At 43.2% G+C, this 16,433-nt stretch overlaps 1 protein-coding gene across 1 annotated transcript in view; it reads left to right on the top strand.

Annotated features, from left to right (window-relative positions):
• SNTB2 (syntrophin beta 2) overlaps nucleotides 1-16,433 on the top strand; it is a 74,021-nt gene that overhangs the window by 27,110 nt on the left and 30,478 nt on the right. Inside the window, exons 2-3 of the mRNA XM_055145216.1 lie at nucleotides 5,715-5,928; nucleotides 15,142-15,352. Coding sequence (XP_055001191.1) covers nucleotides 5,715-5,928; nucleotides 15,142-15,352 — 425 coding nt within the window. The remainder of the gene's footprint in view (nucleotides 1-5,714; nucleotides 5,929-15,141; nucleotides 15,353-16,433) is intronic.

Below are 16,433 nucleotides of genomic sequence, written 5' to 3'. Positions count from 1 at the left end.
ACGCGCTACCTGCTGTACTATTGCTCCAGCCCCATCTGTAGTATTTTTAAATGATGCTTAGGAAGAATTTGTATAAAATGAGTAGATGATGTTTCTGCAAAAAGACAGGAAAGCCTGGAAGGAAATGTGGAATTCGGAGGAATTTTTATATTTATAGTTTCAAGGGTTTGTTTGTTGTTATTGTTGTAGTTTTGGGCCACATCTGATGATGCTCAGGAGCTACTCCCAGCTCAGTGCTTGGGTAAGGGAGATCCACTCCTGGCTGTTCGGGGCAGCATTTAAGATGCTGGGGACAAAACCCAGGCTTCCCATGCAGAGAGAGCTCATTCGTTGTGCTGTCTCTCCGACCCTTACTTTCTAATTTTGTTTTTAGTATTTTCAAGTTTAATTACCTAAGGGGAAATGATGAGACCTGTGGAGTGTAAAATGGTGGGGACAATGTGGTTCACTTACACTGCACACCTACCAACCCCTTGTTTTTTTTTTTCCAATAAAAATGATCAGTGCATGGAAGGAAAAACATTAACTTCAGTAGTTAGACACCTAAAACATTACAGACATTAGGGCTTAAATATTTTTGTTTGGGGTGCTCAGAGCTTACTCTTGGCTCTGCATTCAGGAATCACTTGTGGAGGTGTTCAGGATACCACATGGGATGCTAGGGATTGAACCTGAGTCAGCTGAGCGCAAAGCAAGTGCCCTATCTGCTGGACTATTTCTCTAGCCCCCGGTGTGCTTAACTATTTTGAGGTCAGTCTTTATCAGGGAAAATGAAACTTACTGCAATAGATCATGGGTTCTGAGTTGACCTAAATGCCTCGTGGGAGTGTAAGTTACAACCCTGTGGCAACTAGGGCGGTCTATGTTTAGGACTAAAACAATATTTTTATTAACTTTTCACCTTTCCTGTATCTCACATAAATTGGAAGCAGATGTTTGTCCTCAATTCTTCGGCCATTACAGATGGTTAATTTTACGTGGGGATAGAAGTTATTGCGGTCGGCTCAAGTGAAATTCATTGCTCTTTTAATAAAGACCAGGCATTAAGTTGTGTACGAGTGTGTGTTTACATATGTGATTGGCTCAGGGATAGTATGTGTGGTTGAATAAACTTTTGAGTAAATCAGTAAAGGGTGTCCTCTTCTTTTTGGGGGGAACCACACCAGGTGGTGCTCTTGGCTCACTGCACTTGGGTCACGAGATCACTCCCTGTTTTCTTTCCTTTCTGCTCTCCCTCTCTCTCTCTCTCCCTCTCCCTCCCTTTCCCTCTCCCTCTCTCCCTCCTCTCTTTAAATTTTTGGCTTTGGACCGTGCCTGGTGGTGCTCAGGGCTTACTCTTTACTTTGAACTGAGGAATCATCCCTGATGGACTCTGGGTAACAAATGGGATGCTGGGAATCAAACACAGGTCGGCTGCATACAAGGCAAATGCCATACCTAGGGATCACTCCTGATGGACTAAGGGACTCTATGGGGTGCAGGGATCTAACTCGGGTTGGTTGTCTGCAAAGTAAGTCCCCTACCTGCTGTACTATTGCTCTGGCCCCATAAAGGGTTCTTTTCTAACTACTATATTACTCAAGAGTAGCAGTTTAGAATCTCTTTAATTTCCTGTCTAGCAGTCCATTAATTGGTACAATGCTTTAAATGCCTCCCAAAACAAGTCTGCCATTGATAGTGATTGTAAATGGTAGAATTTTTGGTCAAAGTTACTATGACCAAAGTTACTATGACTTCATCCTCCTTTCAAAGCACAAAGCTAGACTACCAGCATTCCTCAGTCAAGAAATATGCTGGTTGTGGGACTGGAGTGGTAGTAAAAAAGGTAGTACAGCAGGTAGGGCATTTGCCTTGCATGCAGCCGGCCCAGGTTCAGTCCCCAACGTCCCATATGGTCCCCCAAACATCGCCAGGAGTAATTCTTGAGTGCAGAGCCAGGAGTAACCCCTGACCTTCACCAGGTGTGACCCAAAGTGCCAAAGAGAAAAAAAGAAGAAATATGCTGGTTGTATCTTTGCTCCTTTTTCTAGAATGAAAAATTACCCTTGGTGACTTGAGGCATCTAGCTTTTACTTTTTTCACCTAGAAACATACATATTATAACCATGCATTGGAAGCATACATCTGTCCAGGCATATCAGTTATGTAAAAATGCTGACATTGGCGTTATTATGTTTTCTTGAATTATGCTTAATTTTATCAGATCTTGTTAAATAATTTCAAAGATTATTCAGCAAGATATCTTATTATTAGAAAAATAATTTTGCCTTTTTTGTGATTACTGTATATTTAATTTCTCCAACTTTCTAAGTTAAAAAAGAATTCTTGGGGCTGGAGTGATAGCATAGCGGGTAGGGCGTTTGCCTTGCACGCGGCCGACCCGGGTTCAAATCCCAGCATCCCATATGGTCCCCTGAGCACCGCCAGGAGTAATTCCTGAGTGCCGAGCCAGGAGTAACCCCTGTGCATCGCCAGGTGTGACCCAAAAACCAAAAAAAAAAAAAAAAAAAGAATTCTTGCTGGAGAAGTGTTATTTTATTCATACAGGCAGTGGATTAGAAACACATAGGGGTACTGGAGCAATAGTACAGTGGATAGGGCATTTGCCTTGCACCCGGCCAACCCAGGTTCAATCCCTGGCATCCCATATGGTCCCTGAGCACCGCCAGGAGTGATTGCTGAGTGCAGAGCCAGGAGTAACCCCTAAGTATCACTGAGTGTAACCTAACAAGCAAAGAAATAAAATGATTTTAAAAAAGAAAGCATGTAAGTTTAGTTCTCTGGAGGATGTATCATTGGCCTAGCTGTTAGCAAGATACTTTTACTTGAATTTAATTTTATATATTTGCAGGGGGGAGAGTGTGGAGTGTAAGACATTTGGGGCTACATCTGGTGGTACTCAGCGGCTACTCTGGCTTACTCCTCAGGTTGCTCCTGGGGTGTTTGTGGCATCCTGTGGTGCTGGAGATTGTGGAGCTGCATGCAAGAGCCTTAACCCCTGGACTGTATTTCTACCTCTCCTAGTGAAGGGGTTTTTGTTTTTTGGGCCACATCCAGTGGTGCTCAGGGTTTACTCCTGGCTCTGGGGTCAGGGGTCACTCCTGGCTGTGCTTAGGGGGGACCAGATGAAGTGCCAGAGAGCCAACCTGGATCAGCTGTGTGCAAGGCAAGTGCTCAGCCTGCTCTACTATCTCCCTGGTGCCTTCGTGATGCTTTTAAGTGCTTCTAATGCTCTAGAATGTTATGTTAACTAATAGTATTTGTGCTAATATATTTATAAAGGTTGACAATGACATTTGTTTTACTTCTTTAATTTCCACACTACAGGTATTAGCAGCCACATACTATCTAGCCCCAAGTCTGTATAATCTAAATATAATCTTTTTCAAATGTATTTTATCAAGACCTGTCATTGAGGTGAAGAGAGAACGTGTGTAAGACTCGCCTTGCACAAAGAGGACCCAGGTTCCATCCCCAGCATCTCATGTGATCCCCATCCCTGGAGCACTGCCATGAGTGATCCCTGAGTGCAGAGCTAGGAGTAATCCCTGAGCACAGCCAGGTGTAACCCCTAAACAAACAAAAATATTAAAGAATCTGGGAGAGAGGTAAAACACCCGTATAATGATGTTGATGCTAGCAGGGGAATCCATCAGTTTATATACTTTCTTTCTTTTTTTTTTTGAGAAAGAAAGAAGAAAAGAAAGAAAGAGAGAAAGAGAAAAGGAAGGAAGAGAAAGACGTAGAGAAAGAAAGAAAAATAAGGAGAAAAAGGAAAAAAGACAGAAAAAGCTATTTGCTCTGATCTGCAATTGGCACTTTATTTCTTTTTGTCTTTTCGGGTCACACCTGGCAATGTTCAGGAGTTCCTCCTGTTTCTGCTCTCAGGAGTTCCTCCTGGTGGTGCTCACATGACTGTATGGGGTGCCGGGGACTAAACCTGAATGGGCCGCGAGCACGGCAAACACACTACCTGCTGTGTACACTATTGCTGCCGTGTTACATTTTAAACATACGTATTAAATGATAGTTGAGATTTTAATTTGCTATATCTGGCTTTGGAAACAACACCATTCCTCAAATGACAGAAATTGTCAGTCATGACAGGCAAAAAACTATTTGGGAGTCAGGAATGTAGCAGGAAGGGCTGGGGCACATGCCTGACTTGTACAAAACCTTGTTTTCAGTCACCAAGTGCTGCTGGGGGTGGTCCTGGTGGCCCCTAGCACCACTGGGAGGCTCTCCCCTAAGGAAGTATTTTGTATTCATCCTAAGACTGAATTGAAAAATTTAAGTGTTTTCTTTAGTAGTATTATAAAGTAATAAATTTAAAATTAATAAATTAAAATTGGAAAGTTTTCAGTTTACTTAAAGCTGTGTATTTTACTGTAGATTTCCATTAGTGAACATATATTATCTTTAATATGCACTAATTTTTTTACTTCCCTGTCAAAATTGTAGTGATCTATTTACATTGCTGACTTCCCTACCAGATTGGGTATGGTCTTGAATTTTGGCCTATCCCACCTGATAATGGGTTTTTGAGAGCTGGGGCCCACACCTCATTTGCCCTAATGTTACACAATTGATACATCGTTTTAAAATGTTGATTGAGGGGGGCTATCGCCAAAATATAGCAATAGGGTTTTTGCCTTGCATGTGGCTGACGGGGGTTCTATCCCTGACATCTCATATGGTCTCCTGAGCACTGCCAGGAATGCTGTGCAAAGTCAGGAGTGACCTCTGAACATCCCCAGGTGTGGCCCCAAAACAAACAAAAATGTTGATTGAGTTTACTCGAGCTGAACTAGAGATACTTGTTTAGTGCAGAAAAGAGAGAGGTAAATAGTCTCCGATTACAGCTACTTGAAGGGTTCTTGTGTGAAAGGAAGTTTTGTTCTACACAGCATATCATGAGTGGAAATTTTAGGATGTCCCAAGAGTCCCTAAAATGAGATAGAACTCTCTCAGGAGTTATTGAATCTATCACCAGGTTCATGATGATGATTTTCAAATATTGTTTCTGTCGTTTATTCAAAGTTACTGAACAGGCATAGTTCTAGGTGTTGGTTGGCTAAGTTCTGGGTGAGATTAAAAAAGCCATAATTCCTGCCTTCAGGGAACTCACAGCCAGCAGAGGAGTAGGAAGGGGTATTGACAAAAGATCACAATCCAGGGTGCTAAGTAAGAAGTAGTTATACAGAAGAGCTGGTGACAGGGACTTTCTTTTGGAGGGGGTAGAGGGAGGAGACTGGGCTACACCTGGAGGTGCTCAGAGGCTACTTTTGGCTTTGTGCTCAGGGATCAATCCTGTCAGTGTTCAGGGAACCATATAAGGTGCTGGGGATCTGCCTGGGTTTGGCCACATGCAAGGCCAGTGCCTTAACTCTTCTGTTATCTCTCCAGCCAAAGGAGGTGGGTGATTCCTAGAAAGAATTGACTAAGCACATGGTGGGGGAAGGGAGCACAAGGAACAACACAAAGACTTAGAACTTGAAGATTGTAAGGCTGGGGATGTGGCTCAGTGGTAGAGTATATTAGAGTAGTGGTCATTTGTTTGAATTATGTGCCTGTCGATCCTAAAATTTAGTGTACTGGCTCTTTAACAGAATAGATTCCCCCCCTCTTAGTTATGTCATGTATGTGTATATATCAGCTACCATTTTTTCATAAGAAACAAAAATACTGACCTCCTTCTTTGATTTTTGTTCTAGTCAAGTTCATTCGAGAAGTAACACCATATATCAAGAAGCCATCATTAGTATCAGATCTGCCATGGGAAGGTGCAGCTCCCCAGTCACCGAGCTTTAGTGGCAGTGAGGACTCTGGTTCTCCAAAACACCAGAACAGCATCAAGGACAGGAAGGTCATCCCTCTCAAAATGTGCTTCGCCGCTAGAAACCTAAGCATGCCGGATCTGGAAAACAGGTGAACTGTACTAAGGAGACCATCATACTTACAACTTGACAAATTTAAGGATGTTACAGTATTCCTTACGTAATAATATGGCTGTTGACTAAATTACTCAAAGGAAAAGCAATGATCTGGGATGATGATTTTTTTGGGTTCCATATTTAAGTTATTTCACAAATTTGTGTGTGTGTGTGTGTGTGTGTATAGAGAAACAAAGTGCTGGAGCGGTAGAACAGCAGATAGAACTCTTGTCTTGCACACAGCCAACCCGTCTTTGATCCCTGGCTTTTCACATGGTTCCCCTAGCTTGCTAAGAATGATTCCTACTGCAGAATACTGGAGTAACCCCTGACCATGTGCGACTACCGCCCCCCAAATAGAGAGACAGAGACAGAGACACACAGAGAGAGAGAGAGAAAGAGAGACAGAAAGAGACACACACAGGAAACTGTTCATTTTGATTACTCCTGTGAGTGAAATAAGATTATAGGCTAGATGGAAAGAAGTCACTTCTAGTTTTTAATTTTAAACCCTCTATAATGTTATTACATTTAAAAAACTACCAACATTATTTTATAATTTTAAAAAAGGTTTTGTCAGAATTTTTTTTTTGAAGTAAATAGATTTTATTTAGAGGTTTCTGAGGGAAGGAGGAATGGATAAGTGGAAAAGAAAAAACAGTAGGAGTAACGCGCTCAAGAGAGAACACGGGCTTCTCCAAGGGTGGAGGAAGCTCTACACACATCCTAGCACAGGACACGAAAGCATGAAAGTACACATCTCAAGGGGGGAGATGTGGGCGACACATGTGCTCGGGCACCACATGTGCTCGGCCACGAGGGCACAAGCAGCACATGGGCTCAGGCAGCATATGCGCTGTCAGAATTTTTTGATACCTTTCATCATCATATCATCATCATCCCATTGATTGTCGATTTTCTCGAGCAGTCTCAGTAACGTCTCCATTCGTCCTAGCCCTGAGATTTTAGAAGTCTCTCTTTACTCGTCCTTCCCAAGGGTGCCACATTCAAGGCTCTTTAAGGGTCAGAATGAGACCCATCATTGCTATTGATTTTGGCATATGAATACACAGTGGGGAGTCTGCCAGGCTCTCCCATGCGGTTAGGAAACTCTCAGTAGCTTGCCAGGTTCTCTGAGAGGAAGAACTAGACTATAGGATGTCTCGTGGCCGCAAAGCAGCCGCGTCCTTCTGAGAGCTTAGTCTTACAGTCTCTGGATGTTGGCCGATGGTGGGATTACACAGCACCGGGAGCAGTTTCTGGGTGTGACTGCCTAGCTACTGGAAAATGGGGGATCTGGGTGGAAGAGGCCCAGTCTGGATCCGAGCAGGTTTGGAGATTTCAGCCCCAGGTCCCAAAACAAACAAAAATGTTGATTGAGTTTACTTAAACTGAACTAGAGTTACTTGTTTAGTGCAGGAAAGAGAGTTAAATACCTTTAGGGCTAGAAAGTGGCTGAAGTGCTAGAACACTTAAAAAAATTGGGTTCAATCTCCAGTTCTGCCTGGTACCCCTTCTCCTGCAGCATCTTTTTAAAAAGTTTTTCTCCTGCAGCATCTTCAGGAGTGATCCAGGTAGTCCCCAAGCTTAGTGGGCAATGGTCCACACCACCATTACCACCACTATCACAACAACAACAACAAAATTCCCTTCTATCTTCTAACCATTTGGAGTCTATGATTACTTTATTTTTAAAAAATTTGGTGCGGGGGTGGCTCAAGTGATAGTACAGCAGGTAAGGTGTTTGCCTTGCACATGGCCATTCCAGGTTCAAAACCCAGCATGCCATATGTTCCCCTGAGCACCGCTAGAAATAATTCCTGAATGCAGAATCAGAAGTAACCCCTAAGTATTGCCGGGTGTGACCCAGAAAGCAAAAAAAAAAGGGGGGGGTTGAAGAAGCATACTTGTCAGCTCTCAGTGCTTACTTGTGTCAGGGCTTGGGGGAATAAGATTAAATCCAAGTCAGCTGCATACAAGTCTGGTGCCCTACCCCCTGTACTATTGCTCTGGCCCCTCCCATTAATTCTGTATGATGGAATTAGCACTAGATACATCTGTTGTTAGAGATTATGAGGAAAGGAAAACAAGAAAGAACTTAAATATAGCAAGAATTAAGTTTTTAAGATGTACTTTCACCTTTTTGGGGTTTTGTTTTTTGGGGCACACTGGTGATACTCAGGAGCTACTCCTGGCTCCGTGCTTGGGGAATCACTCTTGGCAGTACTTGGGGTACTGTATGCAGAGTTGGGGTGCAAAATGGGGTCAGTCGCATTTTGCACCGACTTACGATATCCCCTTTGCTGTTTACACCCCTGTACTATATCAGACCTCTGTTTTCACTTTCATTGCCTCTGGTCATCCATGTTTAGCTACATGCCTAATCAGGTTGGGAGGAATCAGAGAACACAAAAAATGAAGCTGAATGCAGGTCAGGGAGGTAGCCTGAGGGACTGAGCACATTTGCATGCCAGAGGCTGGGTTTGATCCCTGACAATAAATGGTCCTCTGAGAGCTCCAGGGCGCTAGAGTAACGCCCCACCCCTAAACACTGAGCCAGGTGTGTGTGTGGGTGGGAGCAGGAGGAGCTCCCAGTTGCAGCCAGGAGTCTCTCAAAACACCACCCCCAATTGAGTGAATTCCTATTTTAGGCCACAGGAACTTTAAAGTTCTCTGGTGGATGTGTTATAAAATGTCTTTGTGATTCATCCTTCATTTTATTATTGTGCAAGGCAGAGCCTGGCAAGCTACCCATGGCGTACTCGATATGCCAAAAACAGTAACAATAATGGGCCTTATTCCCCTGACTCTGAATGCGACAGGGACAAATGAGATGTTACTGGTGCCTGCTCGAGCAAGTCGAGGAGCAACGGGACTACAGTGATACAGTGATTGTGCAAGGCAGGCACCATACCTGTACTACTATCTCTCCGACCCACTTCATTCTCTTTTTTTCATTCAAATCAGATATTTATTTGACAGGAGAAAGATTTACTTTTTTCTTCTATTTTACTCCTTTCATTTAGTTTTACCATCTAAAGCAGAAAAAATGTGATCATCAGAATGAATAAGGAGGAAATAGAAATTTATTATTTCTACCTTGTGTTTTCAAAACTTGATTAGATGGTCCAATAGTTACAAGCTCTTCATTCTGGAAAGTGAAAGATAAATAAGTAATGATGAAGCTCAGGGAGAGAACATGAGCCCATTCCACACACAATATTGTGGACCATTGAGTTCAGGAAGGACAAGGTGTTCCCACACACTGCTTTTCGGAAGTGCAAATCTCTTTCCTGTGGTACTTTCAGAATGTCCCAGTCAACCTCACATAACTGTTTTCCATTTGTAAAAAGTAAATTTTTCGTGATATATAAAATGATATAATTATTAATTTGAACACATAAATAACATCACATATTTTACAGTACAAGAAATAAGTATGCTAGACTTACAGAATCCATGCTTTTATGTACCTAAGCATTTTCAAAATTTATCTGATCAAGGATAATTGCCTTGCACAGGAAATCCTCAGTGCTTTGACTAGAGGCCAAACCCTTCAGTCTGCAGTTGATTCCTCCTCTCTCCTGTGAGCCCAATTTCTGGCAGACTGCTTCCAAATTTTTATTAGCAGAGTTTTACTTGAATTTTTTTTTCTCTTTTTTATTTTTTGTGTGTATGTGTGTTTTGGTTTGGTTTTTGTGCCACACCTGGGTTACTCCTGGCTCTGCACTCAGGAATTGCTCCTAGTGGTGTTTGGAGAAACATATTGTGTGCCAGGGACCTATCCCAGGTTGGTCACATGCAAGGGAAGTCCTCTACCCACTGTACTGTCACCTCAGCCCCCAATTTTTCTTTTTTTTGGGGGGGCCGGGTCACATCTGATGATGCACACGGGTTACTCCTGGCTCATGCACTCAGGAATTACTCCTGGCGATTCGAACCCGGGTCGGCCACATGGAAGGCAAACGCCCTACCCGCTGTACTTTTTCGCTCCAGCTCTCAAAGGCAGATTTCTGAATCCTAGAATCATCAATCCTATTTTGGAGAATTCAGAGGCCAATTTTTTTTTTTTCAAAACACAACAGTATTTCTTTCTCTTTTTTCTTTTTTCTTTTTGGGTCACATCCAGAGATGCACAGGGGTTACTCCTGGCTTTGCACTCAGGAATTACTCCTGGTGATGCTCGGGGGACCATATGGGATGTTGGGAATCGAACCCGGGTCAGCCGCGTGCAAGGCAAATGCCCTACCCGGTGGGCTATTGCTCCAGCCCCTCAACAGTATTTCTTTTCATGAAAATTTGGTAATCTTGTTCTGGGAACTAACTTACTGCATGTTTTTATCTCTTTCCCCTCTTTTCACTTAGTGATCCCTATACCTGCTCCTGTGTAAACAAAACTTAGTTTTACTTCATAACAGAATTATTTTCTGTTTGATTACTAATAGCCAGAATCTTTGACATTGTAATTTTCAGAGCTTGGGCTGTCTCAAATGGTTTGAGAGACTGTCATATGAAGTGTAAAGACTTTTTCTGAAGGTGAATGGTTTGTGCTCAGAGAAGGATGAAATGATTTCTATCTTGACTGCTATGCAGGTCAGTAAGAAGCATAAAAGAAATTTCTTGTCATGGTTTTAGAACTGAACCCTTAGCTTGCATTTAAAGGCTGTCAAACTGGTGACAGTGCCAAACCAGCCAACTGGAAATAATTTGACACTTTAGAAAGTGGTCAGCCTAAAGAATTTGCTAATTTTTGACCCAGATAGTTGGGATGATGGTGGACAGTTACTGACCACTAAGTATAAGGATTGCAGAAGTAGATTTCCAGCCTCTGCATTTTTGCCGCATTTTACTCTCACTGCCAGAGATAACCAGTATTAATGCTTCCAATTCCCAGGCTCTGCAGAAGTCTGAAGTATGGATTGACTAGGATCTGATTCGTACTTTTTTGTTTTTGGGTCATACCCAGGATGCTCAGGGATCAACCCCTACCTGTGCTCAGGGGACCATTAAGGTACAGGGAACTGAACCTGCTTCTTGAATCTGGATGGGCACCCATGTGCAAAGCAAATGCCCTACCCACTGTACTCTCTTTCTAGCTCTCATTATTTTCTTTTTGTTTCATGTTGGTCTGGTTTTGAGCCACCTGGAGGTTCTCAGCAGTTGCTCCTGGAACTACTTTCAGAGATCACTCAGGGATCACTCCTGCTCTCAGGAATCACTCCTGGTGGGCTTAGGGGTACTGGAGACTGAACCCAGGTTAGCTGTGTGCAAGGCAAGTGCTCCATCCAGTGTAATATCACTTCACCATTACCTTCATCTTTTTTTTTTTTTTTGCATTGGGCCCTGTGATAATCCGGGGTTACTCCTGGATCAGTGCTCAGGAATTACTCCTGTGGTGCTCCAGGGACTACACAGGATGCTGGAAATCAAGCCAGGTCAGCCACATGCAGAGCATGCACCCTCTCCACTTTGCTTTCTATTCTCCACCCTTCTTCCTACCCTCTGCCCCCCCACCTCCCATCATTTTCTGAAGTAATCTTTCTCAACTAAGTCATCTAATCACTTTCTGTCTGCTCTCCAGCTTCCACAGTTTTGTTGTAGTCATCCTTTCCTGTCCCCTTGGGCTTCTAGAATTATGTTTTTAATTTTAGTGTTTGGTGGTGACTTCTTAGATGCACCAACAAAAGCATAATACTTTAAAAGAAAAAAAGCTTGAATTTCATTTTAGTTCAAGAACTTTTGCTCTCTAGGAGACATTTGGTTAGGATTAGTGTTCTCCAATGGTATCCGCTTATATACACTGAGAGAGATTTTGATTTATTATAGGAATTGTGTGAGGGGCCGGACAAATAGTACAGTGGGTGGGGCACTTGTCTTGCACTCAGCTAACCTGGGTTCCAGCTCCATCTCTGGTATTCCATATGGTTTTTCCAGGAATATTACCTGAGTGCAGAGCCAGGAATAAGCTCTGAGTACTGGTAGATTTCACCCCCAAACCCCAAAACAAACCAAAAAAAAAGGGAATTGCTCGATATTATGGGGGCCAAGAAGTTCCAACCTCTGCTGTCTACAAGCTAGGGAACCAGGAAACTAGTGATACCATTTTGGTTAGCACTGTAGACCCATGAACCAGCACTGCCACAGTACAAGGGCAGGAATAGATGGATGTCCAGTTTAAGCAGACGGTAAATTTATTCTTTTATTCCCTTTTTTTTTTTTTAATTCAGTACCTTAGTAGATTGAATGATAACACCGGCTTTAGCTAGAGTTCTCTTTGTTACTCGGTCTACTCACTGAGATGTTAATCTCTTCTGGAAACACACTCACAAACACACCCAGAAATAATGTTTAACCAGTAAAAGAAGCATCCCTTTGCCCAGTTGCATTGACACGTAATATCAACCAGGACTCAAGGCACTGACACATAATATTAACTCGGAAGTTGCATTGACATATAATATTAACCGGAACTCAAGACAAGGCACTGATTGGGAGAAAAAAAATCTTCATAAAATATATGTCAGATGATGAATCACGAATCACGAAATCCCGTTGATCGTCGAATTTCTCGAGCGGTCTCAGTAACCTCTCCATTCGTCCTATCCTTGAGGTTTTAGAAGCCTCTCTCTACTCGGCCTTCCCAACAGTGCCACATTGGAGGCTCTTTCAGGGTCAGGGGAATGAGATCCAGCTGGTTACTGGCTTTGGCATATGAATACACCATGGGAAGCTTGCGTGGCTCTCCCATGTGGGCAGGAAACTCTCAGTAGTTTGCTAGTTTCTCCCAGAGGGAGAAGTTTGTGGCCGCGTGCTTCTGGGAGCTTGCTTTTAAGTCTCTGGATGTTGGCCATTGATGGAATTACACACACCTGGGTTCCTCTGCCGGTACCTTCATGTGTGAGGCTTGTCCGAACGTATGGAGAGGGGCCTTGAGCATGGCTGTGGCTAGGTTCCAGAGGTCTTCGGCCGCCCGGAGCTCTGCTCGGGGCGGGGAGGGAAGCTAGAACCCTTCCCCTTTGAGGGGCCCCAGGGAAGACAGCCAGGCATGCGGGCAAGAGACTCAGATAACTAGTAACAAAAATATGCCAAGAATTTTAAAATCTTATGAATAAGAAAACAGGTCAATGGAAAATTGGCCAACAGGGGTTGGAGAGATAGCTCAACAGGCTGGAGTATATGCTTTGCATGTCAGAGGGTCAGATTTGATCCCCTGGTATCACATGGTATCCTAAGTATCACTAGGAGTGAACCTGAACATTGAGCCAGGACTAACCCCTTGTAGTGTGGGGTGTGGCCCAAAGCAAACGAAGCAGAACAGTCAGCCAACAAATCTGAACAGAACCCTGAATGAGAAAACATATAGATGTCTCATGAAAGGGACTCAACATCATGTGTCAGTAAGAGAATTGCAAATTTAAGTCATGAGATACAGGGCTGAGAGATAATACAGGAGGTAAAGTGCTTGCCTTCTATGTAGTGAAATCCAGTTTAATCTTCAGAACTGCCTCTGGTCCCCCACCTCAAGCACTGCCAGGGATCAGTCTTGAGCACAAAACAAGGAATAACCCTTGAGCACTGCTGGTCCTGGTCCAACCCTCCAGTGGCATACCCCCCAAATAGATAAAATTATCTATATATCAAAATCCAAAACACTGGTAATACCAAATGCTTGTGCGGGTGTGGAATCAGGGGATGAGTGATAGAGAGGTCAGTAGGTGGGGGGAAGGATTTTTAGAGCAGTGGAATTATTGTTCTAAATCACAATATATTTAAATGTCAATAAAGATAGATAATATGTTATTATTTGGGGAGAAGGGGTTTGGGTCATACCCACTGGTGTTTTGAGGCTACTTAATTCTGTGTTTAGAAAAAATATGAAATAGAGGATTAAATGAAGGTCAGTAGGAATATTAATCCATTGTTGGTGGGCTTTTTGCATGGGGGAATTCCCTTCTATACTGGTGAGCTATTTGTAGTCTCATTCTTTTTGGGCTCAATTAAAATTTTCTAGGACTTTTTCTCTATGTTGTAATGCATGTCACATCCCACTGAAAAATTATTCAAAATTTGATTTTATTATTTATTTATGTTTGGATTTGGGTCCATACCTGGTGTTGCTCAGGGCTTACTCCTGGTTCTGTGCTCAGGGGTCACACTCGTGGGCTCATATGAGGTACCAGGGTTGAACCTGGGTGAGCCACGTGCAACGCTACCACTGCACTGTCTATCCAACCCTAAGTTTGATTTATCTATCTTTCTTTTATTTATGGTAAAATACACATAACTTTAGTGGAATATTCACATTGTCATATAACTAATCTCCAGGACATTTTTTATTTTTAATCTGGGAGGGGGGCATACCCAGAGATGCTCAGGGCTAGGGATCACTCTTGGCAGGGCTCAGGAGACTATGGAGTTCTGTGGATTGAACTTGGGTCAGCTGCATGCAAGGCACAAAGCACCCTACCTCCTGCTGTACTGTCTCTTCAGCTCCTCGATGAGGTTTTTTTTTTTTTTCTTTTTGGGTTACACCCGGCAATGCACAGGGGTTATTCCTGGCTCTGCACTCAGGAATCACCCCTGGCGGTGCTCAGGGGACCATATGGGATGCTGGGAATTGAACCCGGGTCGGCCGCGTGCAAGGCAAACGCCCTACCTGCTGTGCTATCGCTCCAGCCCCGTTTTTTGGGTTTTTTATTTTTGCAGAAGTCAGGGGCACATCCAGCAATGCTTATGGCTCTGCACTCAGCTCAGGGGTCACTCTTGAGGTGCTGGGTTTGAACTCCTGTCAGCTGCAGCCAGGCAAGCACCCTGCCTGCAGTACTATTGCTCTAGCCCATCTTTATATATATTTTTAAACAGATATTTTCTTTTTATAGTGTGCCTATGAAAATGAGCTTTATTTCTGATTTGGAAATTAAGAAAAAGTGAAACTTTCTATATGTATCGTGCATCATATTCTTCATCTTAGGTCATTACATTAGTACACTGAAATAACAGGACCAGCAATTTGTTGTTCTTGTAATTATTTGTGTGTGTGTGTGTGTGTGTGTGTGTGTGTATTTAATTGACTCCTAAGGAATAAATTTTAAAGAATACATTCTAAATGTAAAATTATAATTGTTCTTCACTTAAAATGTATAAATGTTAAGCCCTGGCAGGCTCCATGACTTAGGATGTAGCTCACTGTCTCTTTCTTTTTCTACAGATTGATAGAGCTCCATTCTCCTGACAGTAGGAACACGTTGACTCTCCGCTGCAAGGATACAGCCACCGCCCACTCCTGGTTCGTAGCTATCCACACCAACATAATGGCTCTCCTCCCACAGGTGTTGGCCGAACTCAATGCCATGCTTGGTGCAACCAGTGCAGCTGGAGGCAGCAAGGAGGTCAAACACATTGCCTGGCTGGCAGAACAGGTAAACCGGGAGGCAAGACAGGGACCTGCCTGATCGCCAGGCAGAGTTAGGATGGTTCCCCATTATATCTGTAATGCCAGGTCCTGGTCAGCAGGCTTGCAGATCTTTTGTTTGTCATTCTTTTGTTTCTCCAACCTAGAACTTAGCTGGCTAATTATTACCTGGCCTAAAAGAACTGGCTGTTGTAATCAGCAAGATCACAACACAGCTCAGAAGAGGTTCTGAGGGGGCTGGAGCAATCGCACAGTGGGTAGAGCGTTTGCCTTGCACATGGCCGACCCAGTTCGATTCCCAGCATCCCAGATGGTCCCCCGAGCACCGCCAGGAGTAATTCCTGAGTACAGAGCCAGAAGTAACCCCTGAGCATCGCCGGGTGTGACTCAAAAAGAAAAATAAAAAAAGATTCTGCTCACCATCTCAGCTGTAATGACAGGATGAGCTTCATGATTTTAGACCAGCATCAACAAACCTTTTTGGCAGACTTTCTCTTGCAGTTGTAATAAGAAAACAGTCATAGACAATATGAAAATCATTAGGTATTACTAATTATAATTTTTTAATTTACAAATAGAAGTGGACTGGAGCGATGATAGCACAGCAAGTAGGGCGTTTACCTTGCACGGGGCTGACCCGGGTTCGATTCCTCTGTCCCTCTCGGAGAGCCCAGCAAGCTACTGGGAGCATCCCTCCCGCACGGCAGAGCCTGGCAAGCTACCAGTGGCATATTTGGTATGCCAAAAATAGTAACAAGTATCACAATGGTGATGTTACTGGTGCCCACTCGAGCAAATCGATGAACAGGACAACAGTGCTACAGTGCTACAAATAGAAGTAGTGGACTGCATTTGGCCCCCAGTTCATAACTCCCCTCCCTATCCTTCCAGTCAGTAGTTTTAGGGACAGTAGGCTGTGGCTTAGTCCTTTGTTCTAGCAAAAGTATGAAATATACAAAGTATTTAGCAAACCTTTAGATAAATAGTAAATTTCTTCCACAACTAAAAAACAGAAGATAAACAGGAATGTTGGGTGAGGGAAAAGAAGAACATAACTGAGTTTGTTTGTTTTTGATTTTGTTTTTTTT

This window comes from Sorex araneus, chromosome 8 (assembly GCF_027595985.1).
Source record: "Sorex araneus isolate mSorAra2 chromosome 8, mSorAra2.pri, whole genome shotgun sequence".
Lineage (NCBI taxonomy): Eukaryota > Metazoa > Chordata > Mammalia > Eulipotyphla > Soricidae > Sorex > Sorex araneus.
Note: the sequence above shows the minus strand (reverse complement) of the source record. Positions and strands in the feature narration are given on the sequence as shown.